Below are 26,261 nucleotides of genomic sequence, written 5' to 3' on the forward strand. Positions count from 1 at the left end.
ATCACATAAAAATAAAAAAGTAACAAACCCCTTAGAAGTAGCCAACACATTTAACAACTTTTTCACAGGTGTTGCTGAAAATATGTTACAATCAAACTTTAAGAGCACCCAGGCAAAAGAATATAAAATAAGTGCATGTAGAGGATCAATGTACATCAGTTCTGTTTCACCAGATGATGTATCTAAAGCAATAAAAGGACTAAAAAATTCCAAATTGGCAGGTATTGATGGTATACCTGCAACAATGCTAAAGAAGAGCGCATCAAACCTAATTGAAGTAGTCACACATTTATGCGACTGCTCACTTCAGGCAGGCACTTTCCCTGATGTGTTGAAAACATCAAAAGTTATTCCTGTATATAAAAAAGGGGATAAAGACAATGTAAACAACTACAGACCCATCACAATTTCCTCCTGCATCTCTAAAGTACTGGAAAAAGTTATGTATGAGAAACTTATGAAATTTATAAATAAAAACAGCATCCTATGTAATGAACAACATGGATTCAGAAATAAGAGGTCAACGACAACTGCTGTCTATGAGTGCATCAATTCCATCCTAAACCTGATGGACAAAAAACAGGAAACAATAGGAGTCTTTATTGACTTGACAAAAGCTTTTGACATGGTGGACCATAAAATTCTGCTATCAAAGCTAGAAAGATATGGTATTCGAGGTCTGTCCAACAAGTGGATCAGTTCCTTCCTGACTAATCGTATGCAGGCAGTGTGCGTCAAGCACACAAATATTGAACTAAAAACTGTATCTAATCAGAATGAGATTTTCACTCTGCAGCGGAGTGTGCGCTGATATGAAACTTCCTGGCAGATTAAAACTGTGCGCCCAACCGAGACTCGAACTCGGGACCTTTGCCTTTCGTGGGCAAGTGCTCTACTTGCCCGCGAAAGGCAAAGGTCCCGAGTTCGAGTCTCGGTCGGGCACACAGTTTTAATCTGCCAGGAAGTTTGTATCTAATCATTTATCCGACTATAAACAAATAAAATCTGGTGTACCCCAAGGATCAGTATTGGGACCCCCTTCTGTTTCTTCTGTACATAAATGATCTAAGCTTAAATATTGATGCACACAAAACAATCATATTTGCAGATGACACCACAATTCTACTAAAGGAGATGACGATGAACGGTTACAGCAGACAGTAAACACAGTCACGAAACAACTTAGCAGCTGGGCACAGAGTAATCAACTTGTAATAAACAGTAAGAAAATCGTTGCTCTAAAATTCCACAATGTTCCTAACAAGGACATGTTTATCCCATCAGTCTCTATCAGTGACGAACCAGTTGGTAACAGTACTGAAACCAAATTCTTAGGACTTCGGCTGCAGAGTAACATCAGATGGAATAAGCATATTGAATATCTCAATGCAGAACTGAGCAAAACATGTTACCTTCTTTGTTCATTAAAATCATGCTGTAGTGAGAAAACAGTATTGAATGCATATCGTGCGTACTTTCATTCTCGTCTTAGATATGGGGTCACCTTCTGGGGAAACGCTAAAACAGCTAATAGCACTTTTAAACTACAAAAAAGGGCCATTAGAATCTTGTTTGGGTGCAAGCCTAGAGACTCTTGTGAACCACTGTTTAAGAAATCTGGTATTCCTCCATTACCGTGTGTATACATTATGGAAACCCTTTTGTTCTTTAAATTAAATGTAATAGGCAAGGACTGGAGATTGCAAAAAAACTGTGATATACATGAGCACTTTACCAGACGAAACAGAAACTTACATATGACTCAAATCAGCATAGCACTGTGCCAAACTTCCTGAAGACATAAAAGCTATCACTGAGATCAATACATTTGGAAAATCTCTAAAGTCATATTTACAGCATCACTGCTTTTACTCCATTGAAGTATATTTAAATTTATGAAATGTGTTATATAAACACTTACGTGTAAAGTGTATGAGTGTAAGCTTAAATATGTATTCCTTGAAATGACTTTCAGCCTGTATATTTATAACTTGACTTGTCCAATGTCTCATGCATAAGCTGCTATGTAGACAACAGGACCAATAAAATACAATCTACAATCTACTGTAGTCAGTACTGAGCCAGGGGGTGAATTGGACATTCAAAGTAGATTAGATTAGATTAGATTAATACTAGTTCCATGGATCATGAATACGATATTTCGTAATGATGTGGAACGAGTCGAATTTTCCAATACATGACATAATTAGGTTAATTTAACAACATACTTAAGTTAATATAACAACTTTATTTTTTTGTGTTTTTTGTTTTTCTTTATTTTTTATTTTTATTTTTTTAATATTTTTTTCTTTTTTTTCTTAATTTATATCTAAAAATTCCTCTATGGAGTAGAAGGAGTTGTCATTCAGAAATTCTTTTAATTTCTTCTTAAATACTTGTTGGTTATCTGTCAGACTTTTGATACTATTTGGTAAGTGACCAAAGACTTTAGTGCCAGTATAATTCACCCCTTTCTGTGCCAAAGTTAGATTTAATCTTGAATAGTGAAGATCATCCTTTCTCCTAGTATTGTAGTTATGCACACTGCTATTACTTTTGAATTGGGTTTGGTTGTTAATAACAAATTTCATAAGAGAGTATATATACTGAGAAGCTACTGTGAATATCCCTAGATCCTTAAATAAATGTCTGCAGGATGATCTTGGGTGGACTCCAGCTATTATTCTGATTACACGCTTTTGTGCAATAAATACTTTATTCCTCAGTGATGAATTACCCCAAAATATGATGCCATATGAAAGCAATGAGTGAAAATAGGCGTAGTAAGCTAATTTACTAAGATGTTTATCACCAAAATTTGCAATGACCCTTATTGCATAAGTAGCTGAACTCAAACGTTTCAGCAGATCATCAATGTGTTTCTTCCAATTTAATCTCTCATCAATGGACACACCTAAAAATTTGGAATATTCTACCTTAGCTATATGCTTCTGATTAAGGTCTATATTTATTAATGGCGTCATACCATTCACGGTACGGAACTGTATGTACTGTGTCTTATCAAAATTCAGTGAGAGTCCGTTTACAAGGAACCACTTAGTAATTTTCTGAAAGACAGTATTGACAATTTCATCAGTTAATTCTTGTTTGTCAGGTGTGATTACTATACTTGTATCATCAGCAAAGAGAACTAACTTTGCCTCTTCATGAATATAGAATGGCAAGTCATTAATATATAATAAGAACAACAAAGGACCCAAGACTGAGCCTTGTGGAACCCCATTCTTGATAGTTCCCCAGTTTGAGGAATGTGCTGATCTTTGCATGTTACGAGAACTACTTATTTCAACTTTCTGCACTCTTCCAGTTAGGTACGAATTAAACCATTTGTGCACTGTCCCACTCATGCCACAATACTTGAGCTTGTCTAGCAGAATTTCATGATTTACACAATCAAAAGCCTTTGAGAGATCACAAAAAATCCCAATGGGTGGTGTTCGGTTATTCAGATCATTCAAAATTTTACTGGTGAAAGCATATATGGCATTTTCTGTTGAAAAACCTTTCTGAAAACCAAACTGACATTTTGTTAGTACTTCATTTTTACAGATATGTGAAGCTACTCTTGAATACATTACTTTCTCAAAAATTTTGGATAAAGCTGTTAGAAGGGAGATTGGACGGTAATTGTTGACATCAGATCTATCCCCCTTTTTATGCAAAGGTATAACAATAGCATATTTCAGTCTATCAGGGAAAATGCCCTGTTCCAGAGAGCTATTACACAGGTGGCTGAGAATCTTACTTATCTGTTGAGAACAAGCTTTTAGTATTTTGCTGGAAATGCCATCAATTCCATGTGAGTTTTTGCTTTTAAGCAAGTTTATTATTTTCCTAATTTCAAAGGGAGAAGTGGGTGAGATTTCAATTGTATCAAATTGCATAGGTATGGCCTCTTCCATTAACAGCCTAGCATCTTCTAATGAACACCTGGATCCTACTATATCCACAACATTTAGAAAATGATTATTAAAAATATTTTCAACTTCTGACTTTTTGTTCGTAAAGTTTTCATTCAATTTGATGGTAATACTGTCTTCCTCTGCTCTTGGTTGACCTGTTTCTCTTTTAATAATATTCCAAATTGTTTTAATTTTATTATCAGAGTTGCTGATTTCAGACATGATACACATACTCCTGGATTTTTTAATAACTTTTCTTAATATAACACAGTAGTTTTTATAATTTTTGATAGTTTCTGGGTCACTACTCTTTCTTGCTGTCAGATACATTTCCCTTTTGCGGTTACAAGATATTTTTATACCCTTAGTAAGCCATGGTTTCTTACAAGGTTTCTTACAAGTATATTTAACTATTTTCTTGGGGAAGCAGTTTTCAAATGCATTTACAAAAATGTCATGAAATAAATTATATTTTAAATTGGCATCAGGTTCACGGTACACCTCATCCCAGTCTAACTGCTGTAGGCTTTCCCTGAAATTTGCAATTGTTAAATCGTTGACTGAACGTACCACTTTGGAGGACTGTTTAGTATTGCTGAATGGAGCTATGTCATATATTGTAACTAGCTGTGCACCATGATCAGAAAGACCATTCTCAACAGGCTGAGCATTTATCTGGTTAAACTTATCTTGGTCTATAAAGAAGTTATCTATCAGTGAGCTGCTATCCTTTACCACCCGAGTAGGAAAATCAATAACGGGTGTCAAATTGAAAGAACCGAGTAATACTTCAAGGTCATTTTTCCTATTACCCTCTTTCAGAGAATCTACATTGAAGTCCCCACAAATAATAATTTGCTTCCCCCTGTCTGACAGATAGCACAACAAGGAGTCCAAATTTTTCAGAAATAGATGAAAATTTCCTGATGGGGACCTATATACAGTTACAATTATAAATGTGCCTTTATTTAATTTAAGCTCACAGGCACATGCTTCTATATGTTTCTCTACACAAAACTTTTTTGTTTCTATACTTTTTGCACAATGATAACTTTTGACATATATGGCAACTCCTCCTTTCTCCATATTTTCTCTCATTACATGTGCAGAGAGCTTATATCCACTTACATTTACCTTATCCATATCAGTAACAATGTGATGCTCAGACAGGCATAGTATATCTATTTCATTCTCAGCTTCCAAATCTTCTAAACAAACCAGAAGCTCATCTACTTTATTCTTTAAACTCCCAATATTTTGATGAAATATACTTACATTATTTTTAATTATACCTTTATGAGAACCTTTCCTTATTCTAACATTTGCAGTACTCTCCTGTCTGAGTTTCTCATTGTGCTTAGGCCTAGTTCCTATACCAGTGGTCACACGGTGTTCAGAGAGGCAGATTATGTCAACTGGGTTGGGTGACTTTAATTCATCAATGCAATTACCTAGGACTGAGCTACAACTTGGTGGAAATAAAATTTCTGGTGATTGGTGAAAATTTATAATTGATAGCTGTGATTGGTGATCCAATGTGCTAGAATTGTGCTGTTTAATTTCTTTCCTAAACTGAAGATTTGTTTCAATCCTGACCTCTCGTAGAACTTGACATCTTTCTGTCTTACCTATCCTAAAAAAGGTGCTGCTCCAACACCTGTAACCACTGGTATTTTACCATTCATGGCAGTGCCTCCCCCCCTTAAATTTCCTGCTATTACCCCAGCCAGTTTCCCCTTCCCTTTCCTGTTGAGATGTAGGCCGTGCCTGGTATAGTCCCACCTACTGAGATAATCAACAGGAACCACACCAATATGAGCCCCCGCACCCGACCCAAGCAGCCGTTCCAACTCCAAATTAACTCTCCCAACAGAAGAGTCCAAATGAGGCCGGTCATGACGTCTCAGGACAGATACAAATTCAACATTGGTGTGTCTCGATGCCGACGCAATCTTTACCAGGTCACACTCTATACTGTACCCAGGATCTCTGTCAATGCTGTTCCCTGGCCCTCCCACAATAACCACGGTGTCTTCCCTGGTAAATCCTTTACAGAGTGAACCTAAATCCTCTGTCACCTGATCCAGACTAGCACTTGGTTTGAAAAAATTTGTGACCTGGTATTCTGGTCCTAATTCCTCCTGCAGAAGTTGGCCTACACCTCTGGCATGAGAACTGCCTAACAACAAAACTTTCTTCCTTTTCGATAACTTTCCTACATTCTTTTTCAATTTCCTATTGAAAGTTTGTTGTGTCCTGTCTACACCTACCTCTGCTTGAGGCTCATCAGTTTCTAACTGAAGCAACAGGTCAAACTTATTTTTGACATTCACCACAAAACTGTCAGACTTAGTTCTAGGCCTGTTCCTTCTGCTACCTGTTGCCACTTCCCACCTCTCTTTGCCCTTCTCCCTCCTTAACCTGTCCAGATCTTCCCTAGCCTGATCTAGCTCAGCCTGAAGGGCAGCAATTTTCCCCTCCTGTTCCACTATCTTCCTATCTCTGCTGCAAATCCTACATAACCACTGATGAGCCTGATCCACTTTCCCAACACCCACGCCACTGCAGTCCCCCCAGTGAAAAAAACTACTACATCCATCACACCAAACCCCGGAACTAACAATTCTACGGCAAGTCAGGCACTTCTCACTCATGGCAAAAATAATACTTTAGCTAGAATAAATCAATTAAATTACCGAAAATCAAAAAAGACGTTACAAGAATTAAGCCTATTCACAAATGTATATAAGCAAGTTTCTGATTTAAAATTCCGCTGTTTTTCTGAGATCTGTATTAAAACAATGAAGGTATACGCTATTTATTATATATTTCACTCGATGGAATGAAAAAAAGGACAATTAAACGAGATACTTTAACTTTGATTCTCCAAAAACGTTACGAAAATTAGGCCTATAAACAAATGTATATAGGCAAGTTTCTGATATAAAGTTACGCTGTTTTTCTGAAATCTGTATTAAAACAATGAAGTTATACGCTATTTGCGGTAGTTTACTTATTTGTTACCGAGAAACTAGTTAAATTACCGTGAAACAAGAAACAAACATGTTTACAAAATTTAAGCCTAAGCGCGACTTCGCGAAGTTACGATCTTTTTGTGTTTTCTGAAAAAATACGCAAAGAAAAGTGAAACCTTTAATGGCAAGACTAAACGATACACTAATGCACGTATTTAATTTGTTGTCATCGTTAAACTAAATTATATTACTGTCTAAATCACTTATCTTTCTGGAAATGGTTTCTGGCGTCACTTACTCGGCGGCCATCTTGGATACGACATGTACAGTCCCCCTTGAAAATGTCCTCCACAGATGGGAAAGAAATGTTCGGTTTTAAGGTGAAATCCATTTGACCACACATAACAGCCCAGAATATTTTATTAAGTGTGATTCATTCTTCCTACACACCATTCACGCTCTTGAGTGGCTTGCAGTGTGTGATGTAGATACAGATGCACTATAGCGTGAGAGGTCAATTAGAAAGAAACTAAGCTGTGAAAATGGCATAGAAAGACAGTAGTAGTATGAAAAAGATGATTTGAGAGGGAAGGGACAAAATATAAGACAAAAGGGAAATCATATCAGGAAAAAGTCAAAATTGAGAATGTGCTGGCACAGTATTGCATCACAGCTGTAGGTTCTTGGACATCTTTGATTTTGTTGCTGTTGATAGTTTTTTGTACCCGCTTGTTTTTATTGACTGAATGATAATGGTCATGGAAATGTAAAATAGTGGTCAACACTTTCTAATTTGTTGTTAGATCATTTGTATACTGTTGGTGTCATCCTTTCTTTGGTTGGATGTGTTTTGCCAGCCTTACATTTGACAAGTTTTAGAATGAAGTTTCTGACATGTATAAGAGGAATGCAGCAAGTAGGTACAAGTAGCTATGCTGTAGTCAAAAGAACAATTGTCTTGGATGTTGCTTGGGCAGCTGAAGAATATTTGAGACCTAGAACACTGATTCTCATCAGCATCAATTTAATTTCATGAGTGAAGAGGTCAAATACCATTTGTAAAACACCTAAATAATAAATTCTGTATGTGATGATAAAGTGTAAAGAGATGAAATAATTTTTCTTTAGCTTGGTAGGCATCATGCAAATTTGCCAGGGCCCTGAGGTCATGAAAAATAAATGCTTGTACACATTCTTATCTGAGTAGTTTTTGGATACAGATATCGCTGATTCACATCTTGTTTGGTTTCATTCTGCTTTTCGAATTATGCACAAAATATTGATTGTAAGTTCTGTTACAGCATCCAGCTGAATATTAACAGAGGGTGGAAAATCAAAGCAAAACAGAGACACAGTAGTTTAAAATCCTTATTCTTTTCAGGTGAGGCCTGAAAGTATTGCCCTTTCATGTCAGTTATTAAGTTACCAATGTTGTGGACACCTGTTAAATTAAATCACAGGAGTTTTCCACTTTCATATATCATTGCATTATCATTACAGCTTTCAAGTAATTTGTTAGAATTACAGAGTACTCATTTTAGAATACAGGTAGACATTTAAGTTGTGAAAATAATAATAAGTTTAATATTGATTTTCCACTCCCATCTGTAGGTGTTGTTGACTCTGAAGACATTCCTCTAAATCTTAGTCGAGAGCTTCTACAGAATAGTGCCCTAATAAGGTAAGAATGTAGCTGTTATTACATTAGTAATTCTATAAAAGCATGTATCTGTGAAGTAATTGAAACGTCCCCTTTTAAACAATTTTACAATGACTGTGCTTAAACTGACACACAATATTTATAGCGCAACGCAATCTGACTTTCAAAATTCCCTACAAAAGAATGGCCCTGACTAACATTAAACTATACCTTTCACAAATCACTTACCTCACAAAAATCTTCGCTGCTCAAGCTACTGCAATACAGCGAGCGCCACTACTGCCAGCTAAATAAAAGATTCAAACTATGGAAGGCACTAACTACTGATAGGGATGGTTAGCAAATGAAAGATATTAATAGAGAACAAAGAATGTATTTACCTTGATATCATCATATATATAGCAGTTCATGACAAATTACAAAACTCCGCCATCTCTCTCCCCACATCCACCACTGCTGGCGGCTCACCTCCAACTGCGCAACGCTACGCGCTGTTCACAGCCAGCTGCCTAACACTACAATGGCGAGTATTACAACAATGCAAAGCAGCCACAGACTGCACACAGCACAGCCAGTGATTTTCATACACAGGTGGCGTTACCAATAAAAAAACCTAAACAGCCTACTTACATAGCCCCCATGCTCCCCACAAAAATTTTTACAAATTGGTTTGGGCAGTGCCCAATACAGATTTGAAAAAAATTTTCATAATTACAATAACAAAGAAATCAAATGCACACACTTATTGATACAATGTTGGTCAAAAGCTAAAATTTTCTCACAGTCCATAAAGACAGTCCTGATCATTCATCACATTGCAGTGTTTTTCTCAAAGTCTGAGCAGTAAAAGAAAATGCACACGGAAGTAGTGGATTTCCATGCAGTCTTGAAGAAGTATCATTGTCCTTCCAACGGAAAGACAGTGCTGACTCTTGACATGCAGACAGGTATTGGTCCACAACAGAGCAAACCCACAGCGGAGTCAGTCGAAGTTTTGAAGAGTATTGGTGGGTAGGTCATCACAGAGCAGACCCACTGTAGTCCTGGTAGAGATTACGGTATTGGTGGGCCACCAGAGGCGCAGACCCACTGCAGTCCTTGTGGAAATAATGGTATTTATGGATCATCAAAGATGCAGACCCACTGTAGTCCTTGTAGAGATGGCCAGCAGCCATCCGTTGTGACTGTGCAGGTGCACAATCACCATTGAAGAGTCTTGCGGATAATATAGCAAGTCCATAACCACCACTTGTGCACTCACAAAGTTTTTGGAATTGTCCTTAGAACCAGCAATGCTGTTATCCAGTCCCTTGCTGAATTATTAACACACATACAAACACTAACAGTCCCTACTTCTCACATATTGTCCATATACTATGACCAACAGAAACGTGTGCAGTGAAATGTAACTTACAAGTTAATAATATGATGAACTGGTGTCTATACAATTATAAATTTACAACATAAGAATAAAATTACAAAGGTACAAAATACATTATTAAAGAACATAACAATACAGATAACATTTGTAGTAATAGGGGCTTTACAAAAGAATAGAAATATATAGATTAGATTAGATTAGATTAGATTAATACTAGTTCCATGGATCATGAATACGATATTTCGTAATGATGTGGAACGAGTCGAATTTTCCAATACATGACATAATTAGGTTAATTTAACAACATACTTAAGTTAATATAACAACTTTATTTTTTGTGTTTTTTGTTTTTCTTTATTTTTTATTTTTATTTTTTTAATATTTTTTTCTTTTTTTTCTTAATTTATATCTAAAAATTCCTCTATGGAGTAGAAGGAGTTGTCATTCAGAAATTCTTTTAATTTCTTCTTAAATACTTGTTGGTTATCTGTCAGACTTTTGATACTATTTGGTAAGTGACCAAAGACTTTAGTGCCAGTATAATTCACCCCTTTCTGTGCCAAAGTTAGATTTAATCTTGAATAGTGAAGATCATCCTTTCTCCTAGTATTGTAGTTATGCACACTGCTATTACTTTTGAATTGGGTTTGGTTGTTAATAACAAATTTCATAAGAGAGTATATATACTGAGAAGCTACTGTGAATATCCCTAGATCCTTAAATAAATGTCTGCAGGATGATCTTGGGTGGACTCCAGCTATTATTCTGATTACACGCTTTTGTGCAATAAATACTTTATTCCTCAGTGATGAATTACCCCAAAATATGATGCCATATGAAAGCAATGAGTGAAAATAGGCGTAGTAAGCTAATTTACTAAGATGTTTATCACCAAAATTTGCAATGACCCTTATTGCATAAGTAGCTGAACTCAAACGTTTCAGCAGATCATCAATGTGTTTCTTCCAATTTAATCTCTCATCAATGGACACACCTAAAAATTTGGAATATTCTACCTTAGCTATATGCTTCTGATTAAGGTCTATATTTATTAATGGCGTCATACCATTCACTGTACGGAACTGTATGTACTGTGTCTTATCAAAATTCAGTGAGAGTCCGTTTACAAGGAACCACTTAGTAATTTTCTGAAAGACAGTATTGACAATTTCATCAGTTAATTCTTGTTTGTCAGGTGTGATTACTATACTTGTATCATCAGCAAAGAGAACTAACTTTGCCTCTTCATGAATATAGAATGGCAAGTCATTAATATATAATAAGAACAACAAAGGACCCAAGACTGAGCCTTGTGGAACCCCATTCTTGATAGTTCCCCAGTTTGAGGAATGTGCTGATCTTTGCATGTTACGAGAACTACTTATTTCAACTTTCTGCACTCTTCCAGTTAGGTACGAATTAAACCATTTGTGCACTGTCCCACTCATGCCACAATACTTGAGCTTGTCTAGCAGAATTTCATGATTTACACAATCAGTGTTACAGGAATTATGACATGAGTACATACATGAAAGATCAGAGTAACTTTCGAAACATCAACTTCACCCATGAGCATTAAAACAAAACAGATAAATAATGTCTAAGCATCTTTACAAAGTAAATAACATATTATCAATGCAAATTATATTTGAGGATAACAGTATTCCTCATCATAGTTCATGTAGCTGAGTATTAGAAGAGAAAAAAGTTCTATGAAACTACACAGAGACAGGAAGAAAACAAATACACAAGGGTACACAAACACATAGGGGGATAACACAATGGAAAGGACAGGGTTCGTTTTCAGTGTAACTTTTGGTACTGCAGTATTTTGCGAACAAAACCTTTTTTGTTCTTGGAGATCTCCCTTCGTTCATCATTATTCCCAAAAGTCCTATCTAAGCCTGTTTTCTGTATTCTGTTCACATCCTCTGTCAAAAATAGTTTTTCTCCACTGTACAGTATCCTTTTTTTTTTTTTGCCAAACCATTTTCTGATAGCTTCTCAATGCATTTCTTATAAATTCATCATAGTTTGTTTCTTATATAGTCTACCCCCTCTTAAGCTAACTTAAATCTACTGAGCTCAGATATATATACCAAGGGATGAGGCAATGCAGCATCACATAAAACAATTAATATAAACAGCAATAAAAAAAACGCAGATTTGCGAAGCAAGCAGCATTAAGAAATTAGCAAAGCAATTGTAATATTACAACTAATCTAAGGCAATGTGCAGCAAACAATAAAAATAAATCATTAGTAAAACTGGCTTAACAGAATAATACAAAGTCAAATTCAATAACACTATGCCTGGCAAACAGCAGCAACTTATACCTAAACATGACATAGCTCAAGCAGAAAAAATATTACAGTAAAAATGGCCATGTTTAAAACTTACGTCACATCTTAACACTAGAGTGATGCATCACAAAAACTTACTCTATGGAAAAAAAATTACCAAGTAGTTGAAAAGAAAATTATGTATGCAGTTCCTGTTATTAGTCCCTTCTTATTGTTCTTTCCATTCCAAGAGCTCCTTTTTCGAAGAATGTGGGTCATAAAATAATTATTTAATAGATCTGTTGACAGAAAGTGTTCACATTAGCAAATGAAATATATTTTTTTTTTTATAAAACCCATGCTGCAACACAGCTAGAAACTAGATATCAAATGAAAGAAGCAACTATGAAAGGCAAAGCATAAAAATATCATTCAATAGTCATGTGACATTTCATAAGTTAGTAAAAAAATCTCTCATCTAGAAAGACAGTAGTCATAATCAGGTGTGTAGACAAACTATTTCTTGTCATTTCATTAGGCATTTCAGTAAATATCAGAAAGTACGATATGTTTCCAAGTAATTAGCGTGTCGTATTTGCGATGCTTTCTACAAAGGAACGTCAATAGCGAGGTTAATGGCCTCTTTTTTTTTTTTTACACCTAATGGCTGTTTCTCCAGGTGGCTGGCACAGGTGGCCGCGACGCATTACGTGCAGGTGGTCACTTAACTTTCGTACGGAAATATTTACGACAGCAGTTTCCGCTACAGTGGCAGTCTCATATAAAAATATTTCACAGGTCAAGAATTAGCGTTGCAGATCTGTAGAAACAAAATCCTATAAATAAGTGTCCAAAAAAAAATATTCGTCAGCGTTGTGATACTGTCACGCATTTACACACATTTCATAACTCTTAAAGTACGATTCTTGGTTTCCAACATACTTCTTCACAAGTCAAGGGTCCCTAACCACTATTCATTACTCCTTACCTTATTACACATATACAAATTCGTCGACGCTTCTTCAATACTTCATCATAAGATACATAGCATAATCAAATTCCTCATATAGCATCAGCTTCTTTATCATAAACATACCGCAACAGCGTAATACACATCGTCATCATAACATCATAAAACCTCAGCCAAATCTCAAAATCGTCGTAGCTTCCTGAATATTTTAAAACCTAAAAAAAATTCTCTGCTCATTTCAATAGTGTCATCTACCTCAAACGTACTTTAAAAATCATGATCTCATATCAAATACATCGTTCAAAGCTCTCATAGTATCACAATGGTTCCGAAAAAATATGAACAGTTCACAAAGTACAGACAAAATACAATTTCATAAGTGTGAAGTTATCCAACTGTGTAATTACGTAAACATCTGTCACTGATGTAGTAAAAAAGTTTATCTCTCAGTTAAATGATCAGATAGCTATGTAATTTTGTGTTAGAGAAATATGGTACCGATGTGTAAAGTTGTATAAGCAAATACCATATTAGCTAGGGTTCCTTGTGGTTGCCACACACATGGTACACAAAGTAAGCGTGTACCCCCCTGAGGATTAATGTAATTATACCCTCAGGTGTTACAGATTACAGCAATGGAATGAAATGTATCACGGAAAACCCTTGTATCATTGCACTTCAAATATCTTTAAAAAAATGTTTTAACTGCGAAAATAATCACTCAAATACGTGTACTGTAGCGCTAAACTGTGCGTCATGTTGTAAGATAATCTCTGTGGAAGTCTCGTATTTATCGTCCTCCGAAAGCTAAGTTCTGCAGAAGTCAATGTACTTACCTCATGATAAACAATAGTGAAATGCTTTGTGTATAGATATCGTAGTTATTACGCTTATTGTTGTGATGAAGAAAGTACTGTACTGTAACGTATTGTTGTGCCACGAAAAAGGCTGTCTCATTGTTGCTATACCACAAGAGTTACTACTAAAACATGTTTTTCTTTCCAGAAGAATACAGAAAGCTGTGCAGATATAAAACAGATACACCGCAAAAGCAACATTGTAAATTGTCACTCATTAGTAGCGTCGTGATAAAATCGTGTAGCTGTCACATAAACTAACCTCTGTGTCATCTGGTATCTCTCAGAAAGCACTTTAATTTCAGAATGTATTTTCAAATAAACCAAAATGTTGCATTAAAAACTCATTAACAGTACTGGTAAATGTTCTAAGTATGTGAGCCTTATAGTCGTTACGTAATCGTGCAACAAACAAGCAAGAATGCACACACACAATAACACTGTGTCGTCTGTTCACAATAACAATGCATTCGTAATTTCTGTTTAAATAAGTTCTCTTGGTTCTTGATTGGATATTTAACTTCCAACATTGTTGTATGTTAACAGATTCTAAATCTGACAAGCATACTAGTAATGTAAAGTGAAAAATTTTATGGCAAAGACTAAGTTAAAAAGCAGATCATCTCTCAATAAACGGTTTTACATGTGAAATGTGGTGTAAACCTTTACTCTTCCTAGTACGCAGAGTTTCAACTTCAACGCAATTATCATGTGGTATACGTCGGATTCTGTAAGGTCCATTGTAAACTAGAAAGAATTTGTGGCTCAAGTGTTTCTTCTTATGTGACAATGAATGAGCTTTAATGAGAACTTTCTGACCAATATATAATTTCTTTACATTTGCTTTACCGTGTAGTTTTCTCCTTTTGTCTGCTGCAGATTTTATATTTTTAATAGCCAAATCAATTATGTCTTTGTGTCGAAGTTTACGTGTATTCGGGAAAGGTACAAGCTCTCTGATTCTGTTCGGTGGTTTTTCATTCTTCAGTACAAGAGTAGGTGGTAAAGCAGTGGAGTCATGAGGCATTTCATTCAGCACGTTTTGAAATAAGTGTATATATCTGTCCCAATGCTGATGCTTTCTGTGGCAATAAAGTCTGCAAAGCTTATTGATTTCTTTCATAATCCGTTCGGAGGGGTTACAATGTGGTGAGTACAATGAAATAAAAACAGGTTTGATTTTATGGTTGCGAAGCATGCGTGACCAAACAGCAGATCTGAATTGCGGTCCGTTATCTGAAATGACTTTACTAACGTGTCCAACTTCACGTAAGAAATTTTTAACAAAGGCGTTGGATACAGACCGTCCAGTGGCTTTACGTAACGGTGTGAAAGAAACAAATTTTGAAGTAAGTTCAACAGCGACTAGAACGTACGAAAATCCATTAGATGTTCTGACAAGCGGTCCCAAGAGATCAACAGCAGCAAATTCTTTTAATTTAGAAGGAATGATAGGAAACAGCGGAGCACGATGGGATATAGTAGATGGTTTCGCCTTTTGACAAAGTTTACAAATAGACAAGACTCTTCGAATTCTCTTTTCCATATTGTTAAAATAACAAGTCGTTCGAAGAATATGATAACATTTTCGTGGACCAAAATGTGCGTAGCTGAAATGAATGTACCAAATGAGCTTATTAACAAAATCGTCTGGAATGCAAAGTACCCATAGCTTGTCATCAACAGTGCAGCGTTTAAAGAGTATGTTGTTTCTAACCAGGTAATAATGCCGAATCTGAGTGTGTCTCTTTTCATGCCATTTACTTTTGATGTCTTTCCAAATCGGATCTTTATCTTGTTCATGAGGAATGTCCTTTAAAGATGTGGTGATGAAGTTTTCAAAGGTGACTTTCTGAATGTAAAGAATACTGAAATTTTTCTCAATGTTGCCTTCTGTGTTACTTTTCTCAAACCCAGCCGGTGCGCGTGACAGCGCGTCCGCAACAATGTTCTCCTTGCCGGGAATGTAGACTATTGTGAAGCGGAATTCTTGCAGAAACAATGCCCAACGTTTTAACCTGTCATGATTTAATTTTGAAGACATAAGAAATTGTAATGCACGATGATCACTGTATACTTTTACGTGCTTACCAGAAAGAAAGAAACGGAATTTGTTAAATGCCCAAACGATAGCTAAAGCTTCTAATTCAGTAACGGAATAATTTTTTTCAGATTTTGTTAGCACTCGACTAGCAAAAGCAATGGTTTTCTGAACAATAGTGTCATTTTCTATGGCTTCTTGAAATAAATGGGCACCAAGTCCGACTTTAGAAGAATCCGTGCTAAGGCAGAAATCTTGTGACAGATCTGGATGAGCTAGTATTGGCGCGTTAAGTAGCGATTCTTTCAAAGAATTGAATTCCAACTGTGCTTGTTCATCCCAGTTCCAAATAGTATTTTTTCCAGTGAGAGAACAAAGTTTTGGTGTAACAAGAATTTGCATGTTCAGAAAACGACGGTAAAAATTTACGAGACCTAGAAAACTGCGGACTTGTCTTTTTGTGGATGGAACTGGAATGGCTCTGATTGCTTCTAACTTTTCAGGATCCGGCTGAATGCCTTCAGAAGAAATAATATGTCCCAAAAACCTCACCTTTGACCTACCGAATTCAGACTTTTCCAAGTTAACTGTAATTCCAGATTCTGCAAAAATACGTAACAAACTGTTGAGGATGCGATTATGTTGTTCCCATGAAGCTTCTGCTATTAGAATATCGTCCACATATAAGGTGATGTGACGTTTTAAGAACTCAGGTAATATGGAATTTAGCCCGCGAATGAATGCTGCTGAAGAAATGTTTAAACCAAAGGGAAGTTTCCGAAACTGATAACAAACGCCGAAACAAAGGAAAGCTGTGTATTTTCTACATTCTGGATGAAGTTCGATCTGATAAAAGCTGGATCTGAGATCAATGGAAGACAACACTTTTACACCATTAAAATTTTGAAGAAGTTCTTCCAAAGTTTGCGGCCTGTCTGTTTCAGGAATAATGATAGTATTGATTTGTCTCGAATCTAAGACAAGTCTGATCGATCCATTTTTCTTCTCAACAACATGTAATGGATTGTTGTATGAGCTTACTACAGGCTCAATAATGCCCTCGTCAAGCATAGATTGTACTTCTGTTCTAACACGGTCCCTATAATGCGCCGGAATTACGTATGGTCTAACACAAAATTTAGTATGCTCACGAACACGAAATTGGTATTGAAATCCCTTGATTGTTCCTGTTTTGTGAGTAAAAACTGTGGAATGTGCTTGTAAAATCTGAAAAAGGTCCTGCCTATCAGTGTCATTACAATTCTCAATTGTTTGAATTTTATTCTGAATTAACTCATTAGTATCAAGTGCGCCTTCGATATCACCCCTGTCAGTACTTGCAGAGTGATTGTTAGTGTCAAGTTCCGTCGAAAATTCCGAACAGTTGTCTAACAGGAGGTAAAGCCGATTAATTTCTTCGTCATGGTTTGAGAGCCAATCTTCAAATTTCAAAGCTACTGACTTACCTTCTTTTTCTAAACTTATTTCAGCATCGTGAAAGCTTAAGATTGCTTTGTATTCATTCAAAAAGTCTACTCCCAGTATAATTTCCGTCGACAATAATGGAACAATAAGAAAGTTCATAGAGAAACTGTGGTTTTGACAAAAGAATTCTAAGTTGGTTTGTTGGCGTACATCTACACTTTTTCCAAAGATTGCACCTTGTAATTTAATCTTACGTAACGGAAGTGTGGGGCAATCGTTCGATTTGTTGCATTTGCTAAAGGCTGTTTCACTGATTACTGAAATGGGACTGCCAGAGTCAAGTACTGCCGTAAATTTTACGTCATTTACAGTAATGTGAATCACAGGATATGCAATGTTGTTAAGTTTTACGTAGTGTTCCTGGAGTAAGATGTCCCTAATGTCTTCCATTTTTACGTAATTACTAGCTACGGCAGCTGCGTCGTTAGTGTCATAAGAACGTTTTGTGGCTGCCAGCGGTGTGAGTCATTGCCTATTGTCTCTTTGTTGGCGCGCGTCGTTATTGGGATTTGGAGACCTAACTTCTACAAATTCACCGTGACGAGAGGGCCCTGCCCTGTTTAAATCCTGCCAGTTCTGATGCAATTCAGGTCTGTCGTTACGATCACGTTGTCTGTCGTCATGTTGGTAGTTCCTGTAGTTTCTTTCTTGTCGGTTAAGTGGTGGAGAATTTCTCCCTGAATCGTAACTGCGCGCTGGACCGTTGCGTCTAAAGTTATTCTGTCTCCCGTAATAATAATTATTTTGGTTCCCATATTGTCTGTTTCTCTGATTGTCTCTGTGATAGTCATTACCGCGGAGAGGTGATCTTTCCCTGTAATTATTACTACTCTGCCAACGGCTGTTATACGGGTGGTGTCTGTTTCGGTCACGATTTGTGTTGTAACAATAGCCTTGTCGCGTCCAGTTATTATTTCTTTCATCGCGGAATTGCGACGGATGTGATCTGTAATTGTTGTGCTCCTGCGTTCCGCGATTGTCAGTGTCAATTTCCAGTTCTTGTAACAGTCCCCGAAAAGCTTCAATGTCGTCTTTGCAACGTCCTGCCAAAATAATATGTCGTAAATGTTCAGGTAATTTGATTAAGCAAATGCGGATGAGTTCTGAGGGGCTGTATGGGTTTGACAGGTACTGGTTCTTGTGCAACATGTCTTCAAAATATTTCACAAGACTGGAGAATTCAGATTTTTCGAAATGTTTCATCATTATGATGCCATGTTTTACTCGGTCTTGTGTGGCTTGAGACCAATATGCTAAGAGGAAGGCATGGTAAAATTCTCCTTCACTATGACAATCGTGAATGACCGAACGCATTCTTACAGCTGGTTCATTCTCTAAATAGCCACACATAAATTCTAATCTGTGTTCTAACGACCAGTTGGGAGGAAAACAATGAAAGAATTGATGAAGCCACGCTTGTGGATGAATGTCGTTGGCAGAATTCTTAAACGTTTTGAATTTACGTGTAGTAGTGAACAGCTTATAGTCAAAATCATCGTGTCGGCGAGTAGCATATCGGTCATTGTTACGTCGTGTCGGCGGTTCCATCTCAAAATTCGGTGCACATTGCAAATTTCTTTCATAATTTCCGAAATGCCCTGTGTTATTATTTTGTGGATTTTCCGTATTTCTAAGTTCCTCTTCCCGTGTTGGAGCGCGAGTGTCCTCTGAAATACGTAATTCTTGTACTACTTGTGCCAACTGATCTTGCACTTCCCGGATTTCTCTTTTGTACTGTGTATTGATTTGATTTTGATTTTGTTTGAATTTTCTAATTTGTTCGTACTCTTCAGTGTCAGTGAAGGCTACAGGTGTTGTGTCATTCAGATCATCATCTACCTTTGTAGATAAGTTAGTGACCTGATCCGAAAGTTCGGCTACTTTCTCCGATAGTGAGCACATTTCCTCAGTGTGTTTTTCTGAACCAAGTTTCAGAGTGTCCATTTGTGTTGAAATCGAATCTACTGTGTCCTTCAAGTTTTCCTGAGTTTTTGCAAGTTGCGTAACTGAATCGGTAGATGCAACTGAGTCAATTTTAGCCCACAAGGTCTCATGATTTTCATGAACAATGGTTTGCAGTTCTTTTATGGCTGCTTCGTGATTCTGTAATGCATTTTCATGACGCGAAAAAATAGGTTGAAAATGCTCACAAATTTGAGTTTTTATGTCATTACAGACTTTTTGACATTTCGATTCAATGTTATGTAACTCAGTAGTTAAATCTTCACGTGTTTGTTCAAGTGTGGTGTCTAACTTTTTAAGATTTTGTTCCACTGTGTCTAACTTTTGAAGATTTTGTTCCATTGTGTCTAACTGTTGCTGTGTTTGTCTCTGGTATTGTTCCATTGTGTCTAATTTTTCAAGCTTTTGCTGTGTTTGTCTCTGGTATTGTTCCATTGTGTCTAACTTTTGAAGCTTTTGTTGTGTTTGTCCCATTTGTTGTATTAATTGTAATAACAATGCACTGGTGTCTGGAACATGTTCCTCAGTGCTTTTCGGCAGTGAATTTGCACCGGAAACATTCACATTTTGACAAGCAGAAAATGTGTCTTGACTTATTTGAGAAAACGGTGAGGATCCAAAACCTGAATCTACAGTATTTGCGAGATCGTGTCGTGTCATTTCGGATTCCTGAGCCGAGCTATTGCCGACCGATCGATCAATAATGCTTCCCTGCTCACTAATTGTTTCACTGCTTACGCCATTGTTTGCAGCCCGCTCCATTTCCCTATGCACAGTTACCAAATTACTACTTTGAACGTCTGTTAATTCATTACACAGTGGTGCTGGCAAGCTACGCTCGTCGTCACTATTATTTCTCAGTTTGCTTTGGAGCCTAGTGTTACGTTTTTCACACGCCATTATTGTCACAATATTTCACACGATAACACAGAAAAGCACAATTTGAAGAGCAAAAATAAGAGAACACATTAACATAACACTGAAAATAATATCTAGTTAATTGCAGCTGTGAAATACTTGGTGCAAATCCACATGCATGCCACAACTGTTTTACTGTACAACAATGAAAGACTGCAACTACAAAGGAGAGTCTCTCTACAATTACGCGCTAGCAATAAACAAAATCTACACTAATTACACAAACTACAAGAAAAAATCAGAAGATTCCAGTGAGGTATCCTGGCAGGGTCGCCATATGAAACGTCCCCTTTTAAACAATTTTACAATGACTGTGCTTAAACTGACACACAATATTTATAGTGCAACGCAATCTGACTTTCAAAATTCCCTACAAAAGAATGGCCCTGACTAACATTAAACTATACCTTTCACAAATCACTTACCTCACAAAAATCTTCGCTGCTCAAGCTACTGCAATACAGCGAGCGCCACTACTGCCAGCTAAATAAAAGATTCAAACTATGGAAGGCACTAACTACTGATAGGGATAGTTAGCAAATGAAATATATTAATAGAGAACAAAGAATGTATTTACCTTGATATCATCATATATATAGCAGTTCATGACAAATTACAAAACTCCGCCATCTCTCTCCCCACATCCACCACTGCTGGCGGCTCACCTCCAACTGCGCAACGCTACGCGCTGTTCACAGCCAGCTGCCTAACACTACAATGGCGAGTATTACAACAATGCAAAGCAGCCACAGACTGCACACAGCACAGCCAGTGATTTTCATACACAGGTGGCGTTACCAATAAAAAAAACCTAAACAGCCTACTTAAATAATGTTACTTAGAAGTATATATCACATTGCATGCTGTTTTTGGTACATTATCCATTAGAAATTAACACAGTTAATTAGTATTAAAGTAAAACTATTATAGTCATTCAAAATAATGTGTCATTCTGAAGCTAATGTCAATAATAGATCTGAACTTTCAGTCTTAAAACTTTTGGGATCTTGTGAACTAAGAAGAGAAAAGGTTTCAGAAAGCAAAAATTTTATTCAAACTTCCACCTCGGTAGCACATTCAGTTTCTCTGCAAATGGCTTCAGTGTAGAATTTTTGAGGAAAAGCAGAGTTAATCCAAAGAAGCCAACAGGAGAATGTTTCCAATCCCTCACTGCAATACAGATGATAAATCTCTCATGCTATGTGCAGGCACACTCTCTGCTCTTTCCCCTTTACACTCTCTTTTTCAAAGTACAGTAGAGCATCGATTACCAAACGTCAGTCAATCGAATGACCGCTTAACCGAACTGTGTACTCGCTCGCACCTGTTACTCTCCCACCCTACCGTCTATCATCCCCCTCACTCCCAAACCAAGTTTCCCACAGTAGTTGCTGCACTGGGCCACCGCTGGCGGAACATTGCTTCTAACGGGGCCTTCACAAGCCGCCAGTCGCTGTGTTTCGACAATCAGCACACTTCTGTCGGCTTGGCACTGGCAGTAGAAGTAGCTGCAGTATCAAAGCTGTTCACAGCAACAGCTGCGCCAGCTTAGAGTTGAGGCGTGCCGCTCCGCGCAGTTTGAAGGATTGCGCGCCCCCAAGAAGAGCTTCTCACGGTGCAAACAGTCACCTTCTGTTCTCTGTTATGACCACTTGTGTGCTGCTGCGTGAAGAAGTGAACTTGACTATACAAAATGCTTAAGTGTAGACGTGTTGTCCTTTCTATGAGGGACAAGTACGAGATTATTAAAAGGTTAGAAGAAGCTGAATCTGCAACCACTTGATCCAATTTTTTGGCAAATAAACATGTACAGTTCAATTATCCGAACAAACCAGTTTTCTGAACACCCATGTCCCCCGATTACTTCGGATAATCGACGCTCTGCTGTAGCTCTTGATTGAGAAAAATTCTTTACATTTTGGTAAATACATCCACCTACCAGTCATAGAACCACTTCCACACACTTGCAGATGATTGGTAGAAAGCAAGCGCACACACACACACACACACACACACACACACAATACTTCTGCAGCTGTCTTGACACTGTTTCCTAAGCAGCTGCCTTGGCAGAGGTGTGTGAAGCGATTGTGAATGGATCATGGCAGTTGGGAAGAGGAAGATGTACGAAGGGTATGAGTCATTAGAAGATTATGGAGAAGTTGGAGGGGATGGGGTGAGGAGGAGGGAGGAAGAGGGGGGGGGAGAGAGAGAGGGGGGGGGGGCATAGATGAGACAGGACAGGAAAGAGTGAGGTCGAGGCCAAGGTTGGGGACTAGTGAGATTTAGGACAGAGGTATTGCAGTATCAGAGGAGATGGTGCATGGATATTTTCCACCAGTTGAATTGATGATAGGGGAATCTAATCAAATGGAGTGATGTACATCAAGTTCAATGAATGCGTGGTCAGGTTCATAGTTAGCCACTGTTTTTCTGTTGCTATTCACGAGAGTAGAGATTTGGTTACTTGCTGTACCCATATACAGTGCTGCACAGTAATTACAGCAAAATTGCTGTATGGCATAATTTCTTTCAAATGTGGCTTTACAGTACTAGTGAAAGATGTGATTGAATTTTAAAATGCTTGTTTTATGTTGGATAATATGAGTGTTACTGGCCATCACAATGGCCATGGGACTGTTGATGTTCAGAGGAAACAATGAGGGAAATCCATTTCTGCACTAGCTGGACTGTAAAGCCTCTGGTGAGGTTATAAGAATATTTGGATAACTCGCACTTTACATTGTTGTCCAGTGCTCACAGTCTATCAAAATGAATGTACTGTTTCTGATATGGACAAGGGTTTTTATGGAGACACCAGAGACGTGGGACTCAGCATTGAGGTAGATAGCTTGTTCAGTCAAGAAGGGCAAAGTGAAGAGGATTTGGGAGTAGTGCTGTGGTTCTGGAAGAACAAGCTGAGGCTGATCAGTCCTGGGGCCCATATTGTGAAGGCGTAGTCAGTTAATCTGAAGCAGACAAGGTGTTTATGGTGTTGGGTGGATAAGGAAGATCCATTCAGCTGGCCCATAAAGAGATTGGCATAGGAAGATGTCAGTCTACAATAACAAGAGCACTGCATGTGAAAGACAAAGTTTCAGGCTTGAGTTCTAATGTGGTACACAGTTTTAATCTGACAGTAAATTTCTAAAAAGTGCACACTCCAGTACAGAGTGAAAGATTAATTCTGGATATTGCTGTTCCTGAACTGCTCAACTTGCCAAGATGTTAAAAAAATATTTGAGCAAGCCTTGAACAATGGGCTCAGAAACATTGAAACACTCTTAGCCAGTGTGTTTTCGTTAAGGGTAGCACCATCAGTGCAATCCATGCGACATACCTATTAATGCAAAAGCATAAGGTGAAATAGAAGTGTGTACACATGACATTTCCAAACACAGTAAAAGCAATCAACTGAGTCCTCATGACCTCATTAGACAAGCTGTTTGTTATAATGAAGTCCCAGAGACCTCTGTGAGCTGGGTACAGACTCTTTATTATCACAAAGCCACTAGTGTGACCCAGGCCCATTTGGAATTTTTCCACCATCTGATATCGCTGTTGGTGTTCATCAGGGCTATGCCGTATTACCACTTTCTTCACATGCATACAGCAATGGTTTACATACAGACACCACACACCTAGATACTTCTTTACATGGATCATACAATCCTAACACAAGAAACATCTCTGTATTCAAAAATCAGGCTGAATATGTGGAACATGGTCACCAAACCAGTGGAACTGCAGTAATTGGTTATCATTTTAAACACCTGCCAGACTGTGATGCCACTTCTGATAACTGGATGACAGTAAATGTAGCTTGGAATAAAATGTAGACAAGTTTCCTGAGTCCTTAGTGATTAAAATATTTTGCAAAATATCAAGACAAAAATTTACATTGCCGCAATATTCACAGCACCCATTTTTGGTGCAGAATACTGCCCAGTGAGGAAAAGTATGCGAAGTCATCATCATATGATAAAGTTGAATATGCATTGAAGGACTCATGGACTGACTTGATGTGACCAAGTAAGAAATGATAATTTCCAGTTTTAAGAAATGAGTATATTTGAAAGAGAATTTCTATTGTTCCAATTGTGGATAAAGTAAAGGATGCTTGCCTCTGCTGGTATGGACAGGTAATGAAAAACAATCTTCAGTCTGACCCAGCTGGTTTACAATTGTATGAAAACTGATAAACCAGTGGTCTTAAAAACATCAAGCCTGACGTGCAGGATGTTGCTTTTAACCCTGACCTGAACGTGTCAACAACAGAGTAAAATTTAGGAAATATAGTAAAGCAGCATATCAAATATGTGTAGAACAAATAGTAAGAAAATGAGACTGATATTTGCGGGGGTGTCTGTGTTTTATTTTATTTTTTTCTCTCAGCTGCCTTGTGTGTTAACAGTATTTATTCCCAAAATAGTGGTTAGAAAGTATTCTTCTGCATGCAACTTTTTCTGTTGTAAGTGATTTGGACTTGTTTTAGATACTACAAGATTGAAATGATTTGAAGTAGTCCATGAAACATTTGAGAAATTTTGTGCAGAATTTTTTCTCCCAGGAGGTACATGTCTTCTTGATAAACCTTTTATGTATCTGACTGCTTCACACAGTTTTATTTTGCAGGAAACTACGTACTGTTCTGGTAAATCGTATCCTCCGATTTTTGCATGACCGTTCCACAAAAGATGTTGAAAAGTTTGATGCCTTCTACAAAGACTATGGTCTATTTCTGAAGGAAGGTATTGTCAGCAGTGAGGAACAGCTTCAAAAGGTTTGTATTTTGAGGAATTTCTGAATGGGCAAGGTCAGACAGAAATTATGGCGATTCTATAAGCAAATTTGTTTGTATATTACACTATATGCTTTACTTTGTTCATTTGCAAAGCAGACTAACACAAAAATGTGTCCAGTAAAATATTAACCTGCAGCTGTGACAAAGACATATTGCACCATAACAAAATGTTATGATGTACATTTGACAGTGTGTGTGGTTTTTGCATCTTTGTATGTAAACACCTTTTCTTTATAGTAGTCATATAAGCAGGTTCTTCCTCTCACAAAAGTGGAAAATAAAGGAACCATGAACCTGTTTTGAGTGGCCACACATCAGTTTGCATCTTTGTTGCTTGCACAAGTAACATACCAATATGCATTTGTTCCACCTTAAATTTTAATTTTTGCTACTGCATATTGCATTGTCTTCTCAAAAGAAAACTTTCCATTATTTCAAATTAATCTTTGTTACTTAGAAGAGAAAATATCAGGAGAGTTTAGAAACATTAGAAAACTTGTACATACAGACCAGTAATTTAAATCTAATCATGTCACAGCAAAATGGTAATGGAACATGTTGAACCATAAATTATAGTAATGGAAGGATCCCTATTTAAATGTACTGAGAAAATAAGAAAAGTAAAGCTTGAGAGCTTCATCCGAGTAAAAGATTAGTCGTGCTGCTTATTCATAAGAAATGAGAGTTGTTGAAAACATGTAGAGGATACAAAATGGGTATGTTTAAAAATAGTGCTTTCTTGCATTCAGTGGCAAATAAAATCCACTCTTGTTTTTAACCTTGGCACCAGTATCAATGTTTCTTATGTTGTTAAGCACAAAAACTGCTCAGTATGACGGTTAAAATTGTAACCAGTAGTAATCTCTGGCAGACAAACCTGATGCGTAGTGAAATATTTTTACTGCTTTCATGAACAGTGCAACATCATTTACTGCAGACTGTGCTATGCACTTTCTGCATAGAAATTCAGTAGTATTCCTTCCCAAAACTCCATCAGTACTTT

The 26,261-nt window shown here is 37.2% G+C and overlaps 1 protein-coding gene across 1 annotated transcript in view; it reads left to right on the forward strand.

Annotated features, from left to right (window-relative positions):
* Positions 1-26,261, forward strand: part of LOC126198530 (heat shock protein 75 kDa, mitochondrial) — a 379,324-nt gene that overhangs the window by 328,387 nt on the left and 24,676 nt on the right. The window contains exons 11-12 of the mRNA XM_049934925.1: positions 8,510-8,579; positions 25,090-25,237. Coding sequence (XP_049790882.1) covers positions 8,510-8,579; positions 25,090-25,237 — 218 coding nt within the window. The remainder of the gene's footprint in view (positions 1-8,509; positions 8,580-25,089; positions 25,238-26,261) is intronic.

The sequence above is a fragment of the Schistocerca nitens genome, chromosome 8 (assembly GCF_023898315.1).
Source record: "Schistocerca nitens isolate TAMUIC-IGC-003100 chromosome 8, iqSchNite1.1, whole genome shotgun sequence".
NCBI lineage: Eukaryota > Metazoa > Arthropoda > Insecta > Orthoptera > Acrididae > Schistocerca > Schistocerca nitens.